Source organism: Leishmania panamensis (genome assembly GCF_000755165.1).
Source record: "Leishmania panamensis strain MHOM/PA/94/PSC-1 chromosome 35 sequence".
Lineage (NCBI taxonomy): Eukaryota > Euglenozoa > Kinetoplastea > Trypanosomatida > Trypanosomatidae > Leishmania > Leishmania panamensis.
Genome location: NC_025882.1, coordinates 2077330 through 2101046, shown reverse-complemented (window position 1 = coordinate 2101046; position 23717 = coordinate 2077330). Strand labels below are relative to the sequence as shown.

Genomic DNA, 23717 nt, shown 5'->3' with positions numbered 1-23717 from the left:
GGTGGAAGTACCGCGCCACCTTGCAATCTCCGCCTAATAAAAGACCCTTCACCACAACTCATTGTTCATGGATACGTCAGAGGAGGGTCATTGGAGAGTCGTAGAGAACTTTCCAGTGCCTATCACCCGCGCCGTCTTAGACGCCTACGCCCAGTACGTCATCGCGAGCTCTAACGCCAGTGATACCGTCCGCCCGGACGGGGCCGAGGCACATAGCGTGCCCAAGAGCGTTGAGGAGGCGCTTGCGCCGCTTGAAATTCTCTACGGTAAAACGGCGTTGTCAGCCATTGGCATTGCGTTGCACGGGGCCGAGTCGATCGTACGATATGTGGAAAGTGCTGAGGTGAGCTCATCCGACGATGAGGAGGCAGGGAAGACGTCGGACGATGAGGAGGACAGCACGCATTATGACACTCATCGCGCGCGGCGTGGCGGTGGCGGCGCAATGTCTTCCACCGTGTCCGTTCATGGTATCTCACAGCCGAACGATCATGCCAGTGCTCCTGGAGTGTCCTCCCCGCTAGCCGAGCAGAGGGGACGCTGTCTCTACCACGTCGGTGAGCACACGCTCTTCTCTCCCTACTACTGTCCCTGCTCTGCGTATGCATACCAGTCGATTCAGCGGCAGGAGGTGTGGTGCTGTAAGCACATGCTAGCACTGCAACTGGTCTTGCGCATCGAGGCCACCGGAGTAACGCAAGGTAACCTTCTCGTGCGCATTGTTAGCTCTGCCGAGTACGAGCAGCTTCTCCTGCACTCTCTCGGAATCACTTGAGTGGACCCGATGGACGGGACAAGTGCGCGACTTTGTGGGCACGCGTCGACTCATCAAGGACAACTTCTCGCTGCTGCGACGTCGGCGCAATCCCACAACGCTGCGTCTCTTTCTTTCAGTTCAAGGCTCGGCTGTCACGGCTGCTGGAGACTCTTCTTCTCATGCGAGGTGGGCGTTGAAGATGGAGGGAATGAAAACGAAGAAACAACCGTACCCTCCGCTTCCCCTCACACCGCCTTTGATTTACATAGCCACCAACTAGCGAGGGGACCTCCGTGTTACGTGTAGGAGGGGGCGCTGGTGTGGCGGTAATGTCTGGTGGTCGTGAGGAAAAGGGGATCCTGCGAAAAGCGCATAGCCCGGACGCTGACGGTGGGTCTCACTACCCCTGCTCCTCTTCCGCCTTCTCCAAATCAACGGAGCAGCAACGCATGTACATGCCTTTGCTCATTGGCTTCTCATCTCTTTCTCTTTCTCTCCCTCTGACTCCCTTCCTCTATTTCTCTCTCTTTCTGTGACTGTGTCATGGTGATGTGGCAAACGTGTACTCGCGTCTTGGTGGGGCTGGACTCTCCTCCGCTCTGCCCCACACGTGCTTGACGAGCGATGACACGCAACGCACACTGACGTACCTTCTCAATCACCGTTCCACACCTAACAGAATAAATCTATCGTCCTCGATTGTTGTCACTTTTGTTTGTTTGCGTCTGCCTCGGTCAAGAAGAAGCAAACAGAGAAACATATGTGGGCAGTCGTGCGATTGTGCGTTGCCTCTCTTCCCCTCTCTTCGTCGGTTCTTCTTTTTCAGCTTGCGTCTTGTGATCGCGGCATCCGTTGGGGCGTTTTTTTTTCCCCCTTTTTGTTTAGGTTTCTGCTTTGGGGGGTTGCAGCCCTCTCACGTGGGGGACGTGAAACCGTAGGTCAACACCAGTCGAGTAGGTGATAACCTTCTGTGGGTGTGTGCTGCCTGGCAGCACAGGTTCGCGCGGACAGACACACACACACACACAATACTCAAAACGGGCATGTGCGGTGCACCGGGCATTGGATGATTCAGAGCAGCACACAGCTTGCGCGAGGCTACGGTTGCGGTGTGTTAGCGTGTACAACGGCGAGGTTAAGGAAGAAGAGCGAGAAAAGTAGTAACCCTTATCCCACTGCCACCCGCACGGTCATCTATTCAGCTGGCAAGCTCCTGACGAGCACCGCGAGCTCTACTTTTACCAGTGCTCCCTCCCCCTCTTCCCCTTCTCCTGCTTCACATCCGCCATCGACCGCGCCGGACACCACACTACGCACTGACGACAGTCAAGCTACACTTAACATCGCCAGTCCAAAGCCTCGCTTCACCACGCACCCCTCTCTCCAGCCGCCATCCCGGAGTTCCTCCTCGCCACTCGCTCGCCTCACGTTGTCATCTCACATGGCGGGTGAGAGTACGCAGCCGCACGAAGACCCCCAAGCGGGACAGCAACGTGGGCCGCTGAAGAATTACCCCGATGTGCTTAATTTCTCGCACATGGAGGAGGAGGTGCTGACAATGTGGCGCGAGAAAGACTGCTTTCGCACCTCAATGAAGCTCTCCGAGGGCCGCAGGCCCTTTAGCTTCTACGACGGCCCGCCGTTTGCGACTGGTCTCCCGCACTACGGGCATATCTTGGCTGGCACTATCAAGGACATGGTCACTCGCTTTGCCTATCAGACGAACCACCACGTCGTCCGTCGCTTTGGCTGGGACTGCCACGGCCTCCCGGTGGAGTACGAGATTGACAAGATGCTCGGGATCAAGACGTCGCATGACGTGGCGAAGCTCGGCATTGACAAATACAACGCCGAGTGCAAGAAGATTGTCACCCGTTACGTTGACGAGTGGAGGAAGACGGTCGAGCGCGTCGGCCGCTGGATCGACTTCGACAACGACTACAAGACGATGCACCTCACGTACATGGAGAGTGTCTGGTGGGTCTTCTCGCAGCTATGGGAAAAGAAGCTGGTGTATCGCGGCTTCCGCGTGATGCCATACTCGACCGCCTGTACGACGCCGCTGAGCAACTTCGAGGCGAACTCCAACTACAAGGAGGTCAGCGACCTGGCTGTGACGATTGCCTTCCAGACTCGCGACGACCCCAACACGTACTTCCTTGCGTGGACTACAACGCCATGGACTTTGCCGAGCAACCTCAGTTTGTGCGTGCACCCCGAGTTGGACTACGTGAAGGTGTTGGACACCAAGTCGAAGCGGCACTACTGGTTCGCGGAGGCCCGCCTGGCGGAGGTGTACCCGAAGAAGGAGGGCAAGAAAGCCAACAAGGCAAAGGATGGCGACAACGCTGCGGAGGCCGATGCCGCACCGTATGCGGTCGTGGAGAAGCTCAAGGGCGCACAGCTCGTGGGTGCGAGATACGTACCGCTTTTCTCGTACTTTGAGTCGTCCATGGGTGCAACGGCCTTCCGTGTCATCTCCGGTACCTACGTGACGACGGACGCTGGTACGGGGATTGTGCATCAGGCCCCCGCCTTCGGTGAGGATGATTACCAGGTGTGCCTCGACGCCGGCATCTTTGAGAAGGGTGGCAAGTTCGTCTGCCCGGTCGACGAGAACGGCATGTTCACGGGTGAGGTAACAGACTTCGCCGGCAAGCACGTCAAGGAGGCGGACCCGGAGATTATCAAGGCGCTTGAGGCGAAGGGGCATCTCTTCCACAAGGCGTCCATTGTGCACAGCTATCCCTTCTGTTGGCGCAGCGACACCCCGCTCATCTACAAGGCTGTCGAGTCGTGGTTTGTCAACGTCGAGGCCTTCCGCGACCGTCTCATCGACTGCAACGACAAGACGTACTGGGTGCCTGACTTCGTCAAGACCCGCCGCTTTTCCAACTGGCTCGCCGAGGCCCGCGACTGGAACGTGTCGCGCAACCGCTACTGGGGAACACCACTGCCAATCTGGCACAGCGAGGACTGGGAGGAGATTGTGTGCATCGGCAGTGTCAAGCAGCTCGAGGAGCTCTCCGGCGTCACCGGCATCACAGACATCCACCGCGATTTCGTCGACCATATCACGATCCCCAGTAAGCGTCCTGGCATGCCGCGGTTGAAGCGTGTGCCGATGGTATTCGATTGCTGGTTTGAGTCTGGCTCGATGCCGTATGCCCAGGAGCACTACCCGTATGAGAACCAGGATAAGTTCAAGAGCCTGTTTCCGGCCGACTTTGTCTCGGAGGGCTTAGACCAGACGCGCGGTTGGTTCTACACCCTCCTGGTGCTCGGCGTTGCCCTCTTCGACGTGTCCCCTTTCCGCAACGTCGCCGTTAGCGGGCTCGTTCTCGCCGAGGACGGTAAGAAAATGAGCAAGCGCCTCAAGAACTACCCGGAGCCGAAGGTGGTGGTCGACACATACGGCGCGGATGCACTGCGCATGTACATGATTAGTTCTCCGGTGGTGCGCGCCGAGCCGCTGCGCTTCCGCGAGACTGGTGTGAAGGCTGTGGTCAAGGACATCCTCCTGCCCCTGTTCAACGCCGCGAAGTTCTTCATCTCGAACACGAACTACTGCATTGAGGCCGGTGGTCAGGTATCGCTGCAGGTGCGCAGCACGAACGAGATGGACCGCTGGATCCTCGCCTCGTGCCAGACTCTACTGCGCTACGTGAAGGCCGAGATGAAGCTGTACCGCCTGTACAATGTCGTTCCCGGCATTCTGCGCTTCGTCGGTGACTTGTCCAATTGGTACGTGCGCATGAACCGCCGCCGCATGAAGAACTCCACCGACAGCGAGGACCGCTCGCAGGCACTGTCGACAATGTTGTATCTCCTCTTTTCGGTCTCCCGCATTGTGGGCCACATCGCCCCCTTTGTGGCAGAAATGCTTTATCAGCAGATCAAACCCCTCCTCCCGGTGACCACACAAGTGGACTCTGTACACTACCTCATGATTCCCGACGAGGACGCCTCCTTCGACGACCCGGAACTGGAGCGCGCCATGTCGCGCATGATGAACATTGTGGATCTGGTCCGTGTGCTGCGCGATCAGATGGTCATCCCTATCAAACGGCCGGTGCGACAGGTTGTTATTGTGCACCCGGACCAAGAGTACCTTGACGACGTGCGCAAAGTGGCGAACTACATCAAGGACGAGGTGAACGCATTCGAGATTGTCATGTCGAGTGGCCAGGAGTACCTGGAGACCAAACTGGACGCGAACTTCGAGGTGCTTGGCAAGAAGTACCGCAAGGAGATGCCTGCGATCCGCAAAGGCATCCAGGCCATGACACCGGAGGAGGTGGCCAACTTCCTGCATGACCAAAAGGGCGTCGTCGTCGGCAAGGAGCTGACCATCGAGGACGTCAAGGTACTGCGCCAGGTCAAGGAGGGCATCACCGACTTCCAGAGCAACACGGACAACGATGTCGTCGTGCTGGTCGACAAGCGCGAGGATCAGGAACTCATTGACTCGTGGCGCGCACGTGAGTTCGTGAACCGTGTACAGCAGCTGCGGAAGAAGGCGAAGCTGCTGGTGACGGACCGGGTGGATGTGTACTTCGAAGCGGAGGAGGCAGACCTGACAGCCTCCATCCTCCAGTCCAAGGACCAGATCAACCAGACGTTGAGGGGTATGTGGACAACGATGGACCAGAAGCCCAGCGACGCCACGCTTGTCGCGGAGGAAGATAACAGCATCTCGGGCATGGCGGTGCGCCTCGTCTTCACCAATCCCAAAGCTTAAGGTGCCGCGTGGAAGAGAGTGAGGAAACGCGCGTCCTATACGGTGGTCGCCAGAGTAGGTGCCATGGCACGCTGATCCCCCCCCGCCCCACACACACATACACATTTTGTTTCCCTCCGTTCTCCCCTCCCTCCCCTCTGGTCGGTGTTGTGCATTCCTAATGCGGTCAGCTGGAGTTCCATTTTTTCGTAAATTTTCCTCTTTCTTTCTTTTTTCTTTTCGCTTGTGAAGAGCGAGATGGTGTGAGAAGAAGAGACCTAAGTTGGCCCATATTCCGATTCCAATCACCAACCATTTAGCCCCTCTCCGTCAGACCTAATCGACTCCAAATGCAAGTAGAAGATGGAGGAGGGGCGGGGGGGGGGCAATGAAATCGAAACTTGCCACGTCCGCGAATCAGTGGGTGCGGGTACGTGTGCCTGTGCGCTTGTCAGCGTTAATTTGGGTTTATTTGTTCTTCTTCACCCCCCCCCCTTTACCGTATTTCCCCTTATATATATATATATATATATATCTTCTTTTTCCTTTATTTTGTGTTCTCTCCTCCTCTTCAGTGTGAAGATCGCAAGAAAACGCCGCGTATCGTTTTACCCGTAGCATGTGGGTGTAGCGAGCAACGCGAAGACTAGGGAAGCGCACATCAAGCATCTCCGCTACGACTCCATGATGCGCTAAAGGAGCGAAACATCCCCGTTGGAGATGGGTTGCCTATGTGCGGGCACTTAAGGCTATGGGATGATGAAGCAGTACCCCTGCGCATCCTTGCAGAGTTTTCTTTCTTTGTTGGTGTTGCCATCTAGTGGATGTGCACCCCTTCTGTTCTTCACGTCATCTAAGCCATCAAGGGTATGCCAGAAGGATACGCTTTGCTCCACAGGCGCCTGCCACTCATCTTAGACGACGGAAATGAAAGAAAAAAACGAAAATGGGCCCTTTTCTCATTCCCTCTTCCCAGCTTTCTCTTGATTGACACGACCTTTGGGCAGCCGCTGTCATGGTGGCTATAGGGGGGGGTTGCGTGTCAGCCAGTCTTAGACGCTCGCTCGCTGTCAAACGCAGCTGAGGGGCCCCCCATGTGGGTGTCGATGATAATGGTGCACGCGGCCCCCCCCTCCCCTCGCGGATGAAGTGGTGCTGCTCAGCACTATCGACCCCCCGTACCATTTGCCGAAGGTAAAGGGGTGGTGTAACGCACTCCCTGATAGGCTAAAGTACGCTTGGAGCGAACAGCAGCAACAGCAAAAAGAAACAAGAAAAGAGATGCGAGGAGGGAAGGGAGCGTGTAGGGTTTTTTTCTGTTTGTTTGGTGGCGGTCTCCGTTGTTTTGTATGCATCGCGTTTGGCGGTAATGAGCGTCGTCCTCTCGACCCCCTCCTCCTCTCAGCCACAAGTGCTGTTTTTTTTTTTGCGCATGTTGGTGTGTGGGAGGAAGAAAAGGCAAACGTATGGATGAGAATTTAATAGTGCTACACGCTTCTCCCCTCTCCCCTTGTTCCTGTAAGAACAAGAAGTCCAAAGAAAAGATCCCCCGAATTTTCAGTGAAAGCAAGCAACAGGAAAACGCAGAAGTGCAGCAACAACGAGCCTTCGCATCACCACACATGAAGAGTAGGCGAGAATATTTCTGGGTGGGGGAGCCCCCGCTCCTTTCTTTGTGATGTAGCGAGTGGGTTTAGCGCAAGTCGTCTGTGACCCGAATTCTACACAACGCCATGTCGGACGTGCCCGGAAAGACTCTGCTCGGCCCTCTAAGGTTGTGGATGCTCCGAGAGAGGTATCTCACTTGCCTTCGCCGTCGGTCCTGACTCAAACGTTTTAGATCAGACTCTCTTCTTTTCTATTCTTCTTCTCGTCGCCTTTCTCACCTTTTGCTTGCCCCTCCACTGACCACCGCCCATCCTCACTCCTCTGGTGGGTATCTTCCTCTCTTTCGTGGACACACTGTGAAAGTACGGAATGTCACTGGTGAACGCACTCGTACTGGTAGCCCATTACTGCCAATTAGCATCTCTCGCAGACGTGGTGTACCTCCGCTGCGAGCTCCTCCACCCGCGGGTGTAGGCGCGAGCGTCATGAACGCTGTGCTTTCTCTGCTGGATGACACAGTCTACGTCCTTTTAGCCATCACCACAGTACTGCTCTGCGCGGTAGCCTTTGGTCTCAGTCGTAATTTCTACCGTGAAGCATTGCGTGCGCAGGCACGATCGCTATTGCGCCGCGAAGATGCGTTGACCCATAAGCAGCAAAGTTTCCTGTTGTCGATGCAGGCCGAAGAAAAGGTCGAGGCGGTACTGCGCAAGGCGGGGTGGACGGACGTTTTTCTGCGTCGGCGAGTGGCTGTCGCACGCATCGGACACAACCGCGAAATCGACGTCGTCGCGGTCGGCCCTATCATCCTCGTCGTAGAGGTGAAGAATTGGCAGGGCTTTGTGTGGAGCAATGGTCCGCGGTGGTACCAGTGCCGCAATCGTAAACGGCTGGACACGCTCGAGTTTGAGGATGTCCAGGAGGACAACGTGGAGAAGGCCGCTGCGCTGCGCCGCTACATTGAAAACGCGCGTCGTGTGGAGCTTCCAGACTCGCATCTCGTTCAATCAGATGTGGCTTTCCTTCGTCACGACACGGGCATCGACGGCAAGCGAGCCACATGGTACTCGGACAAGCACATTCACAAGGTGTGCGGTAAGTGTGTCGTTCCCGTCGTCGTGTTCACCCATCCGAATGTCAAGCTGGACCCCGCGACAGTCAACGCGAAGAAGTACGTTTTCACCCTCGAATCATTTGGCACCTTTGCCTCGCATGCTATTCACGGTAACGTAGACTTGGAGGCGTTGAACAGCGGCGCAACGGCGTCGTGGTGGTCGCTCTGGCGTCCGTTCACGCGAATCCCTCGCCCCTTAGCAACCTCCTCCACCTCTACTGCCGTCTTCCTCACCGACGAACAGCAAGCAAACGTAGCTGGAGTCGTGGACGTGCTGCGTACGTGGGATTTAGTGTACCTGCTCGACCGCCGTCTCCTCACAGGTGACCTTCAGATGATCGATGTACCCAGTGCGTTCTGCATGTACCACCGTCAGCACCTCCTTGAGATTAACGTGCGGTGGAACCGCGGAGCAATTGGCTTAGTGAAGACGTTGCTCACCAACAGCGTTGGCACTGTTGAGCTTGTCCTGACGACGGCGAAGCGACTGGCGAAGAAGCGCAAGGAGAAGAAGCCGCGCAACGCCCATGGTAACATTGTCTTCCCTATGAAGCCGAGAAAGAAAAAGGAGAACGGCTACCTGGTGATGAAGATGGCAGGCACGGGAAAGCTGGAGGTGGTGCTCCTGTGCGATGTGGATCGCATTTCACTGAGCCGTCATTTGTACGAGAGTGAGAAGCAGCTGGAGTAAACAGACGCCGCGTGAGCCTGCGCCGGTGTGTATTTCATTACCACCCTCTCTACGTGGGTGTTTTTTTGTCGCGGATGTTGCAGCCCTTTCTTCCTCTGTTGTGCTCGTGCTGTTTCGTCTCTTCGACACACATCCGGTTAACTAGTCGACTGGCTAACGTAACTCGCTTTAAGCCAAAGATAGATGCGATGGGAAAGGGAGTTGAAACACATGAGTGAGTGCCATCATCGTTGGCCGTGAGTCTGTCGCAGGCCGTCGTCTTTTCCATCACCACCCCCTCGCCCCCCCCCCTCTCGCTCGGTTGAAGCGCATTCCTACGTGTGGTGCGGAAGCGTTCACTGAACCATGAAGACAGAGCCCGTGAAACTGCATCGGCGTACCGCATGCAGCGGTCCTCTTCCCCCCTCCCCCTGTCCCCTGCATCAAACGCAAGCGTTAATGTGCTTTGTTGCGCGTGAATCACAGAGGCGCGCGCACTCCTCTACGAGTGCATGTGCACCACATATAATTCAGCCCTTCCTGACGTCGTGCTTACCTTTTCCACTTTTGCTCGTCGTGCTGCAATCCTTCATCGACGTGTTGTTTTCTCTGTCCTCACCATTCCCTGCCCCCCCCCCTCACTCTCCTCCGCACCTCTCTTTCGCTGGCTGAGTAATACGAGGGTCGTAATTTAGGTTTCCTTTTCACGAGGGTGCGGCATGCATTCTACACATGTACAGATGCTGGCACGCACTGTTTTTCGCCTGTGGACTCCAAAGTACTTCCGTGAGCAAGCAGGTGCTGGGCGCCATCTTGGCAAGCGGCGCGCGAGAGCCCTCAACGCGGCTCCTGCCCTTTGCTCAACTGCGGCGGCGAGGGGCGGAGTGACCGCGACGTCGTGCACCACACCGGCGCGCGCCCCACCACCACGGAAGTCCACGAGGAAGTCGCTAGCTGAACACGCACCGTCTACCTCCTCCGTAGGAAGGGCACCAGGTCAACCTCCGATTAGCAGCCTGCACTCGCCACTGCCAGATGCGTTTCACACCAGCCACCCGCTGGTGCAACGCACCCAGGAGCTGCTTCATGAACTCGCCACCGTCGACCACTCGCAGTCCTCCTTGTCCCCTGATGCCGCGAGAGGGTATGCCCAATTCAGCGCCAGGCACGATGTACTCGGTCCTCTCCGTAGTCTTCTTCCTCTTCCCGCGACGTCCAGTGGCGGCAGCTCGGCTAACCCTGCGTCGCGTCAGCGCTTCCATATTGTACCGGTGGTGGGCATGAATCCCCTTATGCCCCCTCCTCCTCGTCTGCAGCGAACTGCAACGGCAGACTTTTCTCTTTCTGATTTGGTGCTGTTTCTGCAACTGTACGACAGCGCCAACATGGAGGATGGAAAGTTACTGGTGCAGGTAATGAACGAGGTCCGCCGGCAACTATTCGCCTTAGCAGAGACTGCGGCGAGAACCACCACAGGCGAGGGTGATCTAGAAGCGGAGAGGGGCGGCGTGAAGGGGGTGCTGCAGACCCCAAGCGCATCACCGCTGCCATTTCCTGCGATGCTCTACACCATGTCATCGCTGGGAATCGTAGAGGAAGCTGTTCTCGATGTGGTGACAAGTTGCGCCCTGCGCGATGGCACACACGGCAAGCTTGGCCTCCTCTACTCACAGCTGCACCATTACTCTGTTAAGGAGTTGCTGCAGCTGCTGATCGCGCTTCAACGCTTTGGGCACCAGCAGCAACCCACAACAAAGGCCCTGACGAAGGCACTGCGGGCTTCCCTGTACGACACCTCCACGACAGCAAGTCGTTTTCACAGGCGCGCGGGAGCGTTCAAGAAGGCGCTTGCTGCGCGGCGTCAGACACCACCACCCGGAGAGGGACGCGTTAACGCAGCAGAGGTTGACGACGACACTGGCGGCGTGATTGCCATGATGGCGGCGGATGAGGAGCTCGGCTCGCTCGCCTTTGGGCTGGAGTGCCCGCTGTTTTTGCTTCTGGAAGCGCTGACCACAACTGCAACCACGGTGCACCGCCGTGCGGACGTCGTGACATTCCTATCAGACTTGATTGCCGTCACAGCAGCGGCGGAACTGACGACTGCCGTGCAGGAGAACCGCGGCCTCCCAGTGCCTGCCGGCCCCAAGGAGGTCACCAAAGAGGCACAAGAGTTCCTCTTTGCGGTGTCACATCAGCTCTTGCGGGCAGCTAAGCTCACCGAAGCCATGAATCTTCCACAGATCCTTCTCTCTGAGGTGTTTGCGTGGAGCACGACGCTGTCGGGAAGAGGGGTGATTGTGGACGGCGGTGAGGACAGCGCAGTGCCGTCCGATCGTGTCGTCTACTACGATCATGTGACGGCGGACCTGATCAAGGCAAGCAGTGCCGAGTGAGCTGCTTTAGAGGCGCTGCGCTCCGGCCCGGAAAGGCACTCTTCTGCGCCTTTCCGTTTTCCTTTCCAGAAGGTTTTTCGTGTTGTTATCGAACCCCTCGTATAAGCTAATGCGCTGCATCACAGAGGTACTTCCAGACGCACACATATACACCGCCGCATGTAAACCTCTTTTACAAGGGCAAACAGTCAAAAAACACCTGAGGAGGGAAAGAGAAAGAGAGAGGGGTGTGGATGTCAAGCAGCTGCTAGCGCCCCTCCGTTTCTCCATCGTTCAAGTTTAGCAGAGAGTAAGCATTTTGCAGCACAGTCCACGTGTGGTGGTGGGTGGGCTACTGCTTCCCGAAGACGCACTCCCGCGCACGTTGGTGTCAATTCAGCGGCTTTCACCATCCTTATGCACCCATGCACATGTATAAACCCCCTTCCTCGCTGTCCCCTCCACGAAACGGTTTAAGAACTAGCACCCGCTGCGGCGCCGACATCCTCACGCACCCTTGGACGCGTGTGTCTACAGCTGCAACGACGCTGACCGGATGCCTATCTATGAGGAGGCGTCCACTTTGTTCAGGAAGACAAGCATGCATCATCACCACAAGCAATGAAAATGTTTACCGCTGAATGGTCGACATTCCAAACATTAGGCCGATCTCGTGCCACCAAGAAGGGTTCGGGTGATGTTGAGGAGATGAGGACATGCCTGTTGGGGGGGGGGGGCGCCGCAGGCTGGTTTTGTCCCCTCGGAAGGGATTGCGCTGCGGAATGCGGTAAAGCTCATGGCGACCGACATAGAGACTTGCTGAGCTGTTCCCGGAAGTGACGATGTCCTTCTTCACAAATGATCTCGCGTGCGACAAGAGCAACAACAAAATGATTTACCTCTGCGGAACGACCAAGTCAAGGAAAAAAAAAAGGAAGGCGTGGTGGTGCTTGGCCATCAACACGCTCGTTCAGGAGCTCAGTGATCAGAGACCTATGGTGTGTGGTTTGGCACTCCGCGCCTGCTCGGCGTGGCACGTGCGCGACTGACTCGAGTAGCTCACGCCACTTTTCGATAAGACCATGGCGGCCTCCTCAGAAGAAGTGCACAAAGCAACCGTATGATGCCCTCTCTTCACGTTCATTCTCACTTCCAGTGACTTTAGGAGCTCAAGTCGTTGGAGCACGGCCTGCGCCTGCTGTCCGAACTCGACTTGCAAGTGATCTTCAAGACATTAGATGTGGTGCATGAGATATCCTGGAGTGATGCGGCGCAGGAGCCTGACTGCAAAACGGTATCTCCTATTCACGGGGAACCGCACGCTGCTGTACCATCCCCTTAACCTGTGCTACCCCTTGCGGACGAGTAGCAGACTGATTCAGGTGCTCCACCTGTGTCTTGAGGGCACGCCCGCAAGCGAGGGGGATGGGTAAGACGACGAATCAGCTGAACTGTGCGCCTCACGTCCAACAGCTCTGGCGTAGTGATGACGTACAGTCACGTTTTTCTCCGCTTGACGCAGAACCCCTCCACGCTGGAGCGCGAAATGCTCAAACTTCTCCGCGAGGCGCTGCGTGTTGTGCTCCTGAGTGAGGTCAGTGTAGCCGTCTTTGTAGCCCTGTGCCAGAGCAAAGGTGCTCGTAAACACTGACGCGAAGCTTTTTGTCAGGGACTTCTAACCATTCAAGTGTCCCATGAAAGCGTTTTTGTGCAATCAGAGCATCACGATGGACATCCGCGCCTCCGTGGGCTCTGCGAGCTCAGCCCCAGTCCACTCATGAAGGCGCTTCGTCGCCCATTTGGAGGCTCGCAGCACTGCCGTTGCCCGCTCTGCCATCGCTACGCTGGGGCGCATGCCGCTGAGGCTACCAGAAGAACTGAGTGCCACTCTCACTTTCTTCGCTAAAATCATCATACTCGGTCTAGAGAAGACGGGCGTGGCGTCACGCTGACGATGCCCACGGACATGCTACAAGGAGGCACCGCTCGCCGATAGTGAGTTTTGGTGGATACTTCTCGAGCTGGTGGGCACGTTCGGCGAATGCATTGACGATGCCCCGTACCTGGTGGCAATCTTCCTCGATAGACTACTGAAGAACTCTGCAGCGTTGCGGCTGCGACTGCTGACCTCTGTCGCGACACTCGTTTTCAAAGGTCCACATGAGATACAGCGGTGCCTCGACGGCATCCCCCACATGCTTCCAGCCGACTTTACGAATGCCGACGTGTTACACAGGAGGACGGTCTTGTGTTGTGGTCTCCTCAACACCGAAATGGCCGCCACGACGCGGGTATTTTTCGCCGCGAAGAAAGCGGTGCTCTCCTCCATCGGGGGCGTGGATGCGAGTGTGGTGGACCGATTTATAGCAGAGTTGGACATCTTTCCCATGGTCAACAGTGCGCCGCAAGAGAAACTTCTTCATGCGAAGGGGGAAGCAGCGGCGTTGGGGGACGTGGAGCGCGGAGGCGACGGAAGAAGAAGCTCAGATGGAGGACAACGGCCGAGGCAACGGAGAAAACACGTGGCGACGGCGATGCTGCGCCGCTGGCGGGGTTGTGACTCTCTCCCAACGGCAAGCTAGAGCCTCAGGCATTTCAGAGGAAATGGACGACGGCGAGTCACACAACGAGATGCAGAGTGCAGTTTGAAAGCGCTGGTCTTGTGACGGACAGTGACGCCATTGGGGTGGCACTGGAGGCGTGCAGGATCGTCCTTCTCACTTCGGGAAGGCAGGACGGTGCGCAAATGCTGTTTCTTTATGCGGAGGTCACAGCGTCGACACACGGCTAGTTCATGATGAAAGCCCTCGTAGCTTTCACAGGCACATTGGGGGGTGGGGGGCGACTGTCAAGTGCATCGAGTTCAGCAATATGGAGAGGTTCTAGGGCGTCGTTCAGACAGCACGAAGCGCTGTCCAGCAGTTCTTTCACACACCAGCATGAGGCTTTGTTCACCTTAAACCCTGCTTCGTCATACTGTCTCATTTGTTCTCATCAGTGCAGCAGGCGACAGAGAGAAAAGCAAAGCTGCTTGCCATCGACGACGGAGCTAGTGAGCCACTTATTGACAGTGGTCTGCACACTCCAGCCATCCACTTTCCCCATGAAACACTGGACTTAGTCTGGCGGAGCCGGAGGAAGAGGAGAGGGGTGATTTTGTGTTTGTTACAGCGCATCGGTGTACCCCACTGCTTGTCAAGTGTCTGTGCTCCCCCAACATGCCCCACCCCCTTTTGTCGTGGGGTTGGGGCATGTTGGGCTTTAGGCTGTTATGGACAAGGGAGTGGTGTGTGCCAAGCACACCACGCAGCAGCCGGACAGACCAGACCCACACAGAAAACGCAAAAAGAAAAGCGCACCGGCTTGTAGACTTGTGGTGACGGTGTACATGTGATGCACGAATGGAGAAAGTACTGGTGAGCGCCTGGACAGTAAGGTGAGGGCACCGTCCACTTGTCTTGCGGAAGGAAAAAAAAAAACACGTTGGGTAACCCCTCTGCTCACACGAAGCAGTAATGTGCGAGAGCTCCCCCTAACATCGACATGGCCCTCTGTGATTCACAACCAATTCTCCACACCATTTCTTCTCCAACCCACGACCACTCCCGGCACCGCAACACTCCCGTTGGGCCGAACCCTCTCTGCGCTCCTTTTTGTGTGGGTGCAGTGGCCTTAATCCTTACCCCTCTCTAGCCTCTTCGGTGGGTTGCATCGTGTATGAGTAGTGCTCATTTTTTTGGTTCCACCTTTGCTCCTTTTGCTTACCACTCACACCTCTAGCCTACATTCTCTGGTGAAGGCACTCCACAGGGATGCCGCCACCGCCCCCTCCTCCTCCGCCGCCGCCGCCGGCTAACGACGGCGCATCCAGCGCCAGCGTTGGCGGTGCAGCAGCAGCCGTGTTTGCAGAGATCTGCCAAGGCGGCGACAACATCACTGCGCGGCTGCGTCACATCACGGATGATCAAAAGACATACAAGCAGAACATTCAGCACGGTGAAATCGACATGAGTGAGCTGGAGCGCAAAAAAGCGGCCGCCGAAGAACGACGACTTGCACAGAAGCAAAATGAACGCACCTCCGGAGAGGGGGCCGTGCAGACGCCGGTGTTGGCGTTGGAGGGGGACAAACGGTGGATCGTCAGGTACCAAGCCGGCAGTCCAGCAGAGCAGCTGCCGTTGGTGCTTGACAAGGCAGAGATGCGCCATGCCGTCCGTATCGAGAATTGCCAGCATGCTTACATCACCATCACCAACAAGGTGAATTCCGTGAGCATCGTCAACTGTGCCAAGGTGCAGGTGGCTCTGCAAACGATTGTCTCCTCTCTCGAGGTACTCAGCTGCGCTGACGTTGATGTTCAAGTGACGCAGGCAGCGCCAACTATCGACATTGAGCGTTCTACCAGTGTGAATGTGTACCTACTGGACCACGAGCAGGCTCGCAAGACGGAGATCGTCACGGCGTGCAGCTCCACCGTCAACGTTCTCTTCCCCTCAGAAAAGGATGGCGATATTGTCGAGTGCGCCATTCCGGAGCAGTTCGTCACGCGCCTCGTGTCAGACGGCAAGGGGGGCGACAAGGTCTGCACGAAGCCATGCGACTCTTTCTAAGTAAACGCCACCGCTTCCACGCCTCCTCTCCACCGTGTCCACTTTCGGAGATTTCCGATGCACCTGGAGTGGACCTCACACAGTGCTTCGGTGGCTTCGTGCGGTGCTGTCATGTTCTTGCTCTCTTCCGCTTCTGTACTCGTGCTCGATGGGGTAGGGGGCGCGGAAGCGACCATGCGCTTTGATGGTTGGCTGTCCATTTCTCTCGCGCTCATTGCACCAATATGCTGGCCAACCACACAAACAACCACCGACTCACGAAGGCTGAGAAAAGACGCCGAGAAGAAGCAAACTGGTGCGCTGTGCGGACCGCCGTGTCTCTCTTCTTCGCACGGTCTCGACAGGTTTCCCTCCCTGCTGCTCTTGCGCTGCGTTACAGCGACAAGCAATTTCCACCAACGGCGCACAGTAAACACACACACACAAAGCCTCCTGATGGCACCACGTGTGATGCTCACATGCTCCTCCCTCATTCACCGCTCTCCTTCTAGCGTTTCCCCCACACACGCCACTCGCCCCAATGTCTTTTTTCGTTTCTCTGCTCTCGCACTCTCTCTCTCTGCTCACCCGCCTTCCTCGCACCTCTTGTTGGACGACTACTCAAGTGAGAAACAAAGCGAAGCGGGAGGCGCATTCTGAGTTACGTTGTGGAAGCCGTTTCACCTACCGATTTGCGTCCCCCTTCCTCTGAGTGTGACTCCTTATATTTACCATTTCCTCACCCTCACTCTTTACCTCCCCCCCCCCCGCGCGTGCAACTACACGCATCTTAGCAAATTCAGCTGGGGACTGCTATACCCCTTCATGTAGTCGGTGTTCCTCGTTTTTGTTTCCACCTCACTTTTCGACACACGCACGAGTAACTCAATCTTAGGTTGAGGCGTTGTTGACATTTGGGGGGAGGGAGGGGGGAGCTGCGATACTTCGTTCTCCTCGCTGTGACTGTCCTCTCTCCTTTAGAGACTCAATTTTTTTTTTTCGTATTGAGCTGTTGTTGTTCTTCTTCCTCTGACTTTCTCTTCTCTCTCTCCGACACACACTGTCCCCGCCTTTCGAGATTGCACGTGCGCACGCACACACACACGCACAGTGATATCGCAGAGGGGGTTCACCACGAAAGCGAAACGAGGTGGCGTGTGAAGGGTGGCAGTCACACTAGTTGAAGGGGAGGCACGGCTCGACGGTCTCTCTTTTTCGTTCAGTACATCGTCATTACGTCCTCCTCGTCTTTCGTTATTTTGCTCGCACAACGGGACTGTAAGACACACTGCCGAGTTCATTTCCGTTCTACTTAGCATTTCACCGGTGCTCCTCTTTGCACGCCTACAGCCATGGCCACGATCAACACCGAGCTCTCGCTGGTGCGGCGCCTTCACGCGTTGTTGCAACGCTATGAGTCGAGGCCCGCCGTTGCTCGCCGTAACACTCTTCCAACTCTCTCTCGTTTCCTCCGTAGCACAGACCGCCAGATCCGCAAAATTTCTCTGGAGGCTGTCTACCTACTGGCTGAGCACCACGAGAACCTCGAGCTGCTCGGCAACGACCAGGACCTCGTGGACGCTGTAGTCGAGATCTACGATGGGGCCCAGTACGATGACCCGGAGCTGTGCGACTTATCCAGCCAAACACTCGATCTCCTCACGCCAACCTTGCCCGACGGTGACCCACGCAGAAAGGTCGCGGCACGCCGGCCAGATCAAGATGCCGGGGCCACATCTATTGGTGCGGTGCCGCTGCTCACCACCCCACCCCGGCACGCTGGCAGCTCCTCAGAGCTGCAGGACTCGTCAAACGCCGTTGGCGAGTACGACATGATCGTCGGCGACGTCGAGCAAGTCTCCGTTATCTCGGGGGGAACCGGCTTCGAGATGGCAAGCTCTAGCTCTCATCTGACGCGGCGGTTGACAGACCCCGCGCCTGGGCCGCCAGAGGTGATTCACGGAGTAGGCAAGGACTGCCCTCTTTCCATTGTGCTGGAGATCCCGGCGCTGGATGCGATGACGGACACCTCGTACATAGAGGAAATTCTGCAGACGGCGCGTGGTGTTATGTCGTACACCATTACGGCGAGTGCCCATCAAATTCGTGTCTTTCTCTCCGCCTTTGCCCAGGCACCGCTACAGAACATGCTGACCGAGGCTGGCTACGAGAACATACTGATCAGTGCCGAGCAAATGTGCTACCAAGGGAGCGATGCAGGTAATCAGAGCCTCAGCGGCAGCTTCTTCTTCGATAAGTACAGCAAGAGGCCGTCCTATGTGCAGAGTGCGAAGAGCTTCGCTTCAAATCTGTTTAATTCTATAATGGTGTACAGCGACCCTAATAACAACTCCCTAGCGGCGCGCGTGAGGCAGCAACGGGCAGCGCAACAAAGTGGCAGCACCACCACAGACCGGATTGCACAGGCGTTCTCGCGATGGTGGTAGCTGCCCCCGTCCATGGACGGCAGAGAAATGACCACTGGCCTCTGTGCGTGTTGTCCTCTGCGCGCCCAAGGAAAAAATAGTGCAGCAGCAGCAGCAACTGCTCCGTGTCGAATTACGTATCTGGCAGATCTGCCTCCTCCTCCCTCCTCCCCCTCCTCCTCTTCCTCCTGTTTTTCTCTCCTCTTTGCTCTCTCGTTTTGCTGCTTTTGCTGTGGACGTCTCCGTTGTCGTTGATCGTCAGTCGCCATCTTGTCTTTCCACTAGGGCGGAATACTGTGCTTCTCTGGTCTCTCTCTTTTTCGTGCTTCTTTTCGGATCTGGGGCGTGCCCTGTTGACACGAGAATTTCCCCTCATTTTCCGTCTTGCGCATGCCCTTCTGGATTGGCGTAATACAGGCTTCCGTTGTCGTTGCTCTTGTCACCTATAGACGTTCTTGTGGTGTGTGTGTGTTAGACGTGAGTACGTTGGGTTGGTGCTCGGGTGTATCCAGGCACAAATGCACACATACCCTCACAGCCAGGTACACACACAAACACACGCGCGTGACCAAAGAAAATAAAGTGTGTCTGATGTACACAGGGACCGCAGAGAATTTTGCATGAAGCTGTGACGACCCTCGGATGGTGTTCTCGTTCGGCAACACCATCTCTCTATCTCTCTGTTTCGAGGCACTGCAGTTCTCTCTGTGGGTACGGCGATTGTCGCCCATGCTTATTTTTTGCATTGCCTGTGTTTCTCTGTCCCACCTGGTCAGGATGCTTTGACGCGCACTGCAATGACCTCGAACGGCAACCCTCTCTCTCCCCCACCTACTGGAGTCATCCTACGCCCCTTTCTTATGTACACACACATATATATATATATATTATGTGCGCTACTTCTGGATGCTTCACTGCCCGTCCAATGACAACACACAACCGTCACCGCCATCCCAAACGACGGTAAAGAGACTCTAAGTACGCCGTGCCCGCTACCATCGTTGTGGGGTGTTTGAAGGAGGGTGAAAAGGGCCTGACACATGCTCACTTTCCAGGCACGCTGACATCAATCAATTGTGCTTTGTTTCCCTCTCTTTTTGAAGGAGGCGATGCTGGCGTCGTCTGCCATGATGACCGCATTGCGTGTCCTAGCACTGGTGGTTCTGTGCCTGCTTTGCGGGCTGTGCACCCGCGTCGACGGCTCCAAGTCCCTCCACGCTGGCGTGTACGTGAAGCTGCTGCCGGGGAAGGAGTTCTGCGCTGATTACCATGTCTACCGCGATCCACAGAGCGACCCAGTACTCGTCACATTTCAGCACCGCTGCATCGACCCGCGCCTGGCTGGAATTATTACAAAGCTCTACGCACCCAGCAGGGAGCCGCTCAAGCGCGGTTTGCAGATCCCTTTATCAGAAAACATCGACACCTTTGGCGACATCTCGCAGATCTTCTTCCATGCCGAGCAGACCGGAACCTACAAGATGTGTTTTCTGCTCCCCCTCAAGAAGCCTGCCATGCGCTTCGAGATGTCTTTCAGCGCCGTCAACGACATCGTTGAGCCGCCCAAGTTAGAAGACGACGCCTTTGTGGTGGACAAGCCACCAGAGATGGAGGACTACGCTGACCGCCTGCGCATGTTGAATTTGTCCGTGGAGACGACCGTTGACGAGCTCCGCATGTACGAGACGCGGCGGTACTTCTTTGACGAGACGGTCAACTCTGCCTTCTACCTTTGCATCTTTAGTGTGCTGCTGAACATCGTCATCGCTGTGGGACTCACTGTGTGGTCGGAGAGATACCTGGAGCGGTACTTTGTGAGGCAGAAAATTGCGTAAGCCTCGTATCCCGCCCCCTCTTTCCCTGAATACACAAGAGGAGCAACATTGCCCCCCCCCTCCCTGCCCCTGATCGCTGGGTCGAAGGCGCTACCATGATGCGCCGTGCTCTCCCTTATTCTTTTCCTTTCGCAGGACCTGTCAGCGGTATCTTCTCCTGTCCTTTCTGCAGGTCGCTATTTTGTACTCTCTGTTGGCGGGGTGTTGCTGTGGAAGAACACCCCGCAGTGTGGGTGCTGTACGCTGCCCGCCCTCCCTTTTCCCGTCTTCCTCTCGCATTGGAATGTATAAGAGACGAAGAAGCAGTAATAATAATAAAAAAACGAAAAGGCGCTAAAACGGCACGATAAAGCCAACGGCTGCTCTCCTCATACCCACCTCACGCACCGCACGAGATGACGAAGTGGGCGACGCGGCATTCGGGTTCTTTGGCGCTGCTCTACTGCGAAGGACGTGGGGAGGGGGAGGGGGGGTGCACACAGCCACGTGTACATGCAGAACTGCATTTGTCTACATAGGCGTGTAGGTATATACGCACGCCTGTGTGCCGAGGAGCTCCTCTGCGTTCGTGATGCGCGTGTATCTGTCCGTTGGTACCTTCTGCGACACAAAGGGCGTGCGCACGCGTGGTGAAGTACAAACGGCGCATCAACCAATGCTGGTGTCTCTCCCACATGTTCTCTACCTTATTCTCCTGATTTTTTTTTTGCGCGTGTGTGTGTGTGTGTGTGTGTGTCTGCATCGTTGGCTACCCCAGCCTTCAAGTGTGTGACCTTACTCCTCCTAGCGCTCCCGCACTGCAGTTGAATAACAAAACACACTTCTGTGCCCGCCCACCCTCTCCCCCAGCAACCGTGTGGACGCGTCTGTCTGAAAGTGCAGTATGTTGCGGGAAAAGCTCGCAGCTCCACGCATTTCCTTCCCTCCCCCTCGACCTTCTCGCACGTCCATGAGAAACTAACATGCTCTGTCGAGCATGGCGCACCGCATCAGTGCACAGGCGTAGTGTGTTGAGCACATGGAACTCGACGCGCTGGATCCAAAGCTTAAACGCAGTACGTGAAGAAGTGAGCGTGCAGGAATACGCGGACCGGCGCAAGCGGTTCCTGGAGTGCCTCCCAGATAATTCCGTTGTTCTTCTTCCCGCTGCCGATGAATCTCTATACAGCCACGATATCCTGTGGCCCCACCGTCAGGACTCCTTGTGGTATCACCTGTTCGGCATGCGCACCTCGATGCGGCGTCAACTCGCCCCGCCTTGTTCGGCGATCACCGAGGATGTGCGGATCACCATGGCAGCCTTTGCCAAGGGCATGCAAGGCATCCCCATGCGAACCCTCCTCTGTGTGCCGCCCGTCACCACGGACAGTGCGACGCTGGTGTGGGGATCGGAGGCAGCGCCTCTCAGCGAGTACAAGCGTCTTCTCGGCGCTGATGAGGATGCTGCTCCGTCGCCTCGCACGCACGAAAACGTGGTCACGACGAACGAAGTGGGGACCGTCTGCGAGGAGGTGCGTCGGTTTATCACGGAGATGGCACAGCAGCAGATAATGCAGTGGTTAGTGCACAGTGACCACCCGCTCACAACATCGCCAGGGGGAGGAGGAGGTGGTGGTGGTGGTGGTGGTGGGGAACTGGGAGGAAGGCTACTCCCGCTCGGTCTCATACCGAGCGTGTTTGCAGCGTACCCACAACAGCTGCGTTGGGATGGCAGAGGCTACCGCCTTCGCCAGCGGAGCAAGTCGTTGCCCCACACAAAAACGAGGGGTGCAGCCCGCAGCACCTCGGTCTTTCACCATCCGCTTGAGGCGTTCTTCTTCACGCTTAGCGCGACGCCCTTTGTGCTCCACCTGCCACGATCTCTCCTTTGTGCGGCAGCAGCAGCAGCAGCAGCAGCGCCGGGGCAACAACCGGTCTGCAGCGTAGTCAAATTCAGCTACTCGGCAGTCGACGGGTACACTCCTGGGCTCGCACCCAGCACCGCCAGCGTGCTACCTACACAAGGAAGCGTGTCCTCTACCCCACGAGGACGTGATCCCCCGGCTTCCCTCGTCACCTCATCCGTAAGCGCGGACAGCGAGTCAGATAACACGATGCAAATGCATCTGCCTGTCCTCCGCAGTGATGCGTACGCATGGCTGTACCGACAGGCCAAACCCCCTTCACAACTACGACAACACCTTCGAAGTGCCCGCGCAACCGAGGATGCTTTTCTGCAGCTCATGCGGCGCGCCACCACAACGCTCTCCGAGCACGTGCTGCACTGTGCATTTCAGCGTGCTGTGTGCGACATCAGCGAGCGCGCCGGGGCAGCTGTCCAGGTGCGATCCGCGTACATTCCCGTTGTGGCAAGTGGAGTGCGCGGCACCGAAATCCACTTCACAGACAACGATGGTGTGGCCGCGTTGGGTGACGTCGTGCGCGTGGACGCCGGGGTGGAGGTGGACGGCGTCCCCACGGACTGCACGCGAACACTTCCAATAGGTTGCTCGCACTTTTCTCCCTCCTATGTGCCCCTGTATGAAGGATTGCTTCAGATTCAGCGCAAGCTACTCCGGTGCATGGGGCCGGGGGTTTCTATCAGTGAGATAACTCGAATGCACATCGCCGAAACGCAGGCCCTATTGTGCTCGCTTGGGGTCGATGTGCGTCGTACAGCGACCTCATCGCAGGAGCAGCAAGTACCGCTTAACCTGGTTCGCTCCTGCTTCTGCGCTCACTTGTTTGGCCATTTCTTCGGCCTCGACATCCACGAGGAGCTAAGCAGCGCCTCGCAACCGCACGCAAGAGTGGCGGAAAAGGAAGGGTCCGCACGGCAGCAGCGACCGACTTCGCGCGCCCTCCAAGGCGGGATGATGCACACTGTTGAGCCTGGCGTCTACATACCGAGCGTACAACGTGCGAGCCTCTTCGGCTTGGAGGGGGCGCACTTTCCCATAGCGTTTCACGGTGGCGTTGGTATGCAAATCGAAGATGACGTTCTTGTCTTGCCTTCCCCGGGAGACGAGGACGTCGACGTTTGCAGCGATGAAGAGTCTCGGGTCTACTTACCTTGGAGCCGCGGAGAGTACCTCCAGCACGCCCTCGCTGCTTTTCATCGCTACTACGACGGTGGAGACGCAGGGACGACACCCTCCCTGCTGGTATCGGTATGTGACGCGCATGTCTCCACCGTAGGGGCGGGAGGTATGACTGCAGCTGCGCGAAACGTGTTGCGCTTTTTGTTTGCCCAACGCGTGTCTATGGACGGGTTGCCAAAGGCGATGGCGTCCTTGGCGGCGGACGTGTGCGCCATACAACAGCAGACGTTTGTTCCAAATCCAGCGTACCTGGACGGACCACCAGTGCCCCACGCGGCAGTCTCTGACTGGTACCCGTACTCGAGCATTGTCTTGACAGCCACGATTCCAAAGGACATTGAGCTCATAGAAGTTGTCATGCAGCAGTGAAGGCATACTGCTGACGTGGAGAATGCACATGACGTTACGACCCACCCACCCATAGACACACACACACACACGAAGCATGAAACAAATAACATACATTACGGGAGACAGCATGCCTTTTGACGCACTTATCCCTCAAGAAACGCCTCTGCAACATGGTGAATGAGAGAGCGTGTG

The 23717-nt window shown here is 56.6% G+C and overlaps 8 protein-coding genes and 1 pseudogene across 8 annotated transcripts; all 9 read left to right on the top strand.

Moving 5' to 3' along the window:
- Nucleotides 1-67: 67 nt before the first annotated feature.
- Nucleotides 68-775, top strand: LPMP_355770 (hypothetical protein; the record flags this gene model as incomplete). Its single annotated transcript, XM_010705205.1, has 1 exon — nt 68-775. The coding sequence occupies one exon, from the start codon at nt 68-70 to the stop codon at nt 773-775; it is 708 nt and encodes a 235-aa protein (XP_010703507.1).
- A 1423-nt stretch (nt 776-2198) lies between these two features.
- ILERS (isoleucyl-tRNA synthetase, putative) lies at nt 2199-5498 on the top strand (the record flags this gene model as incomplete). Its single annotated transcript, XM_010705204.1, has 1 exon — nt 2199-5498. The coding sequence occupies one exon, from the start codon at nt 2199-2201 to the stop codon at nt 5496-5498; it is 3300 nt and encodes a 1099-aa protein (XP_010703506.1).
- A 2072-nt stretch (nt 5499-7570) lies between these two features.
- On the top strand, nt 7571-8890 carry LPMP_355750 (hypothetical protein; the record flags this gene model as incomplete). Its single annotated transcript, XM_010705203.1, has 1 exon — nt 7571-8890. The coding sequence occupies one exon, from the start codon at nt 7571-7573 to the stop codon at nt 8888-8890; it is 1320 nt and encodes a 439-aa protein (XP_010703505.1).
- A 698-nt stretch (nt 8891-9588) lies between these two features.
- On the top strand, nt 9589-11265 carry LPMP_355740 (hypothetical protein; the record flags this gene model as incomplete). Its single annotated transcript, XM_010705202.1, has 1 exon — nt 9589-11265. The coding sequence occupies one exon, from the start codon at nt 9589-9591 to the stop codon at nt 11263-11265; it is 1677 nt and encodes a 558-aa protein (XP_010703504.1).
- A 695-nt stretch (nt 11266-11960) lies between these two features.
- Nucleotides 11961-13893, top strand: LPMP_355730 (annotated as a pseudogene).
- Nucleotides 13894-15056: 1163 nt separating this feature from the next.
- On the top strand, nt 15057-15854 carry LPMP_355720 (G-actin binding protein, putative; the record flags this gene model as incomplete). The annotated part of the gene is made up of 1 exon (XM_010705201.1): nt 15057-15854. The coding sequence occupies one exon, from the start codon at nt 15057-15059 to the stop codon at nt 15852-15854; it is 798 nt and encodes a 265-aa protein (XP_010703503.1).
- Nucleotides 15855-17185: 1331 nt separating this feature from the next.
- LPMP_355710 (hypothetical protein) lies at nt 17186-18280 on the top strand (the record flags this gene model as incomplete). The annotated part of the gene is made up of 1 exon (XM_010705200.1): nt 17186-18280. The coding sequence occupies one exon, from the start codon at nt 17186-17188 to the stop codon at nt 18278-18280; it is 1095 nt and encodes a 364-aa protein (XP_010703502.1).
- A 1088-nt stretch (nt 18281-19368) lies between these two features.
- Nucleotides 19369-20094, top strand: LPMP_355700 (hypothetical protein; the record flags this gene model as incomplete). Its single annotated transcript, XM_010705199.1, has 1 exon — nt 19369-20094. The coding sequence occupies one exon, from the start codon at nt 19369-19371 to the stop codon at nt 20092-20094; it is 726 nt and encodes a 241-aa protein (XP_010703501.1).
- A 962-nt stretch (nt 20095-21056) lies between these two features.
- Nucleotides 21057-23543, top strand: LPMP_355690 (aminopeptidase P1, putative; the record flags this gene model as incomplete). Its single annotated transcript, XM_010705198.1, has 1 exon — nt 21057-23543. One exon carries the CDS (start codon nt 21057-21059, stop codon nt 23541-23543), a length of 2487 nt encoding a protein of 828 aa, XP_010703500.1.
- Nucleotides 23544-23717: the final 174 nt, after the last annotated feature.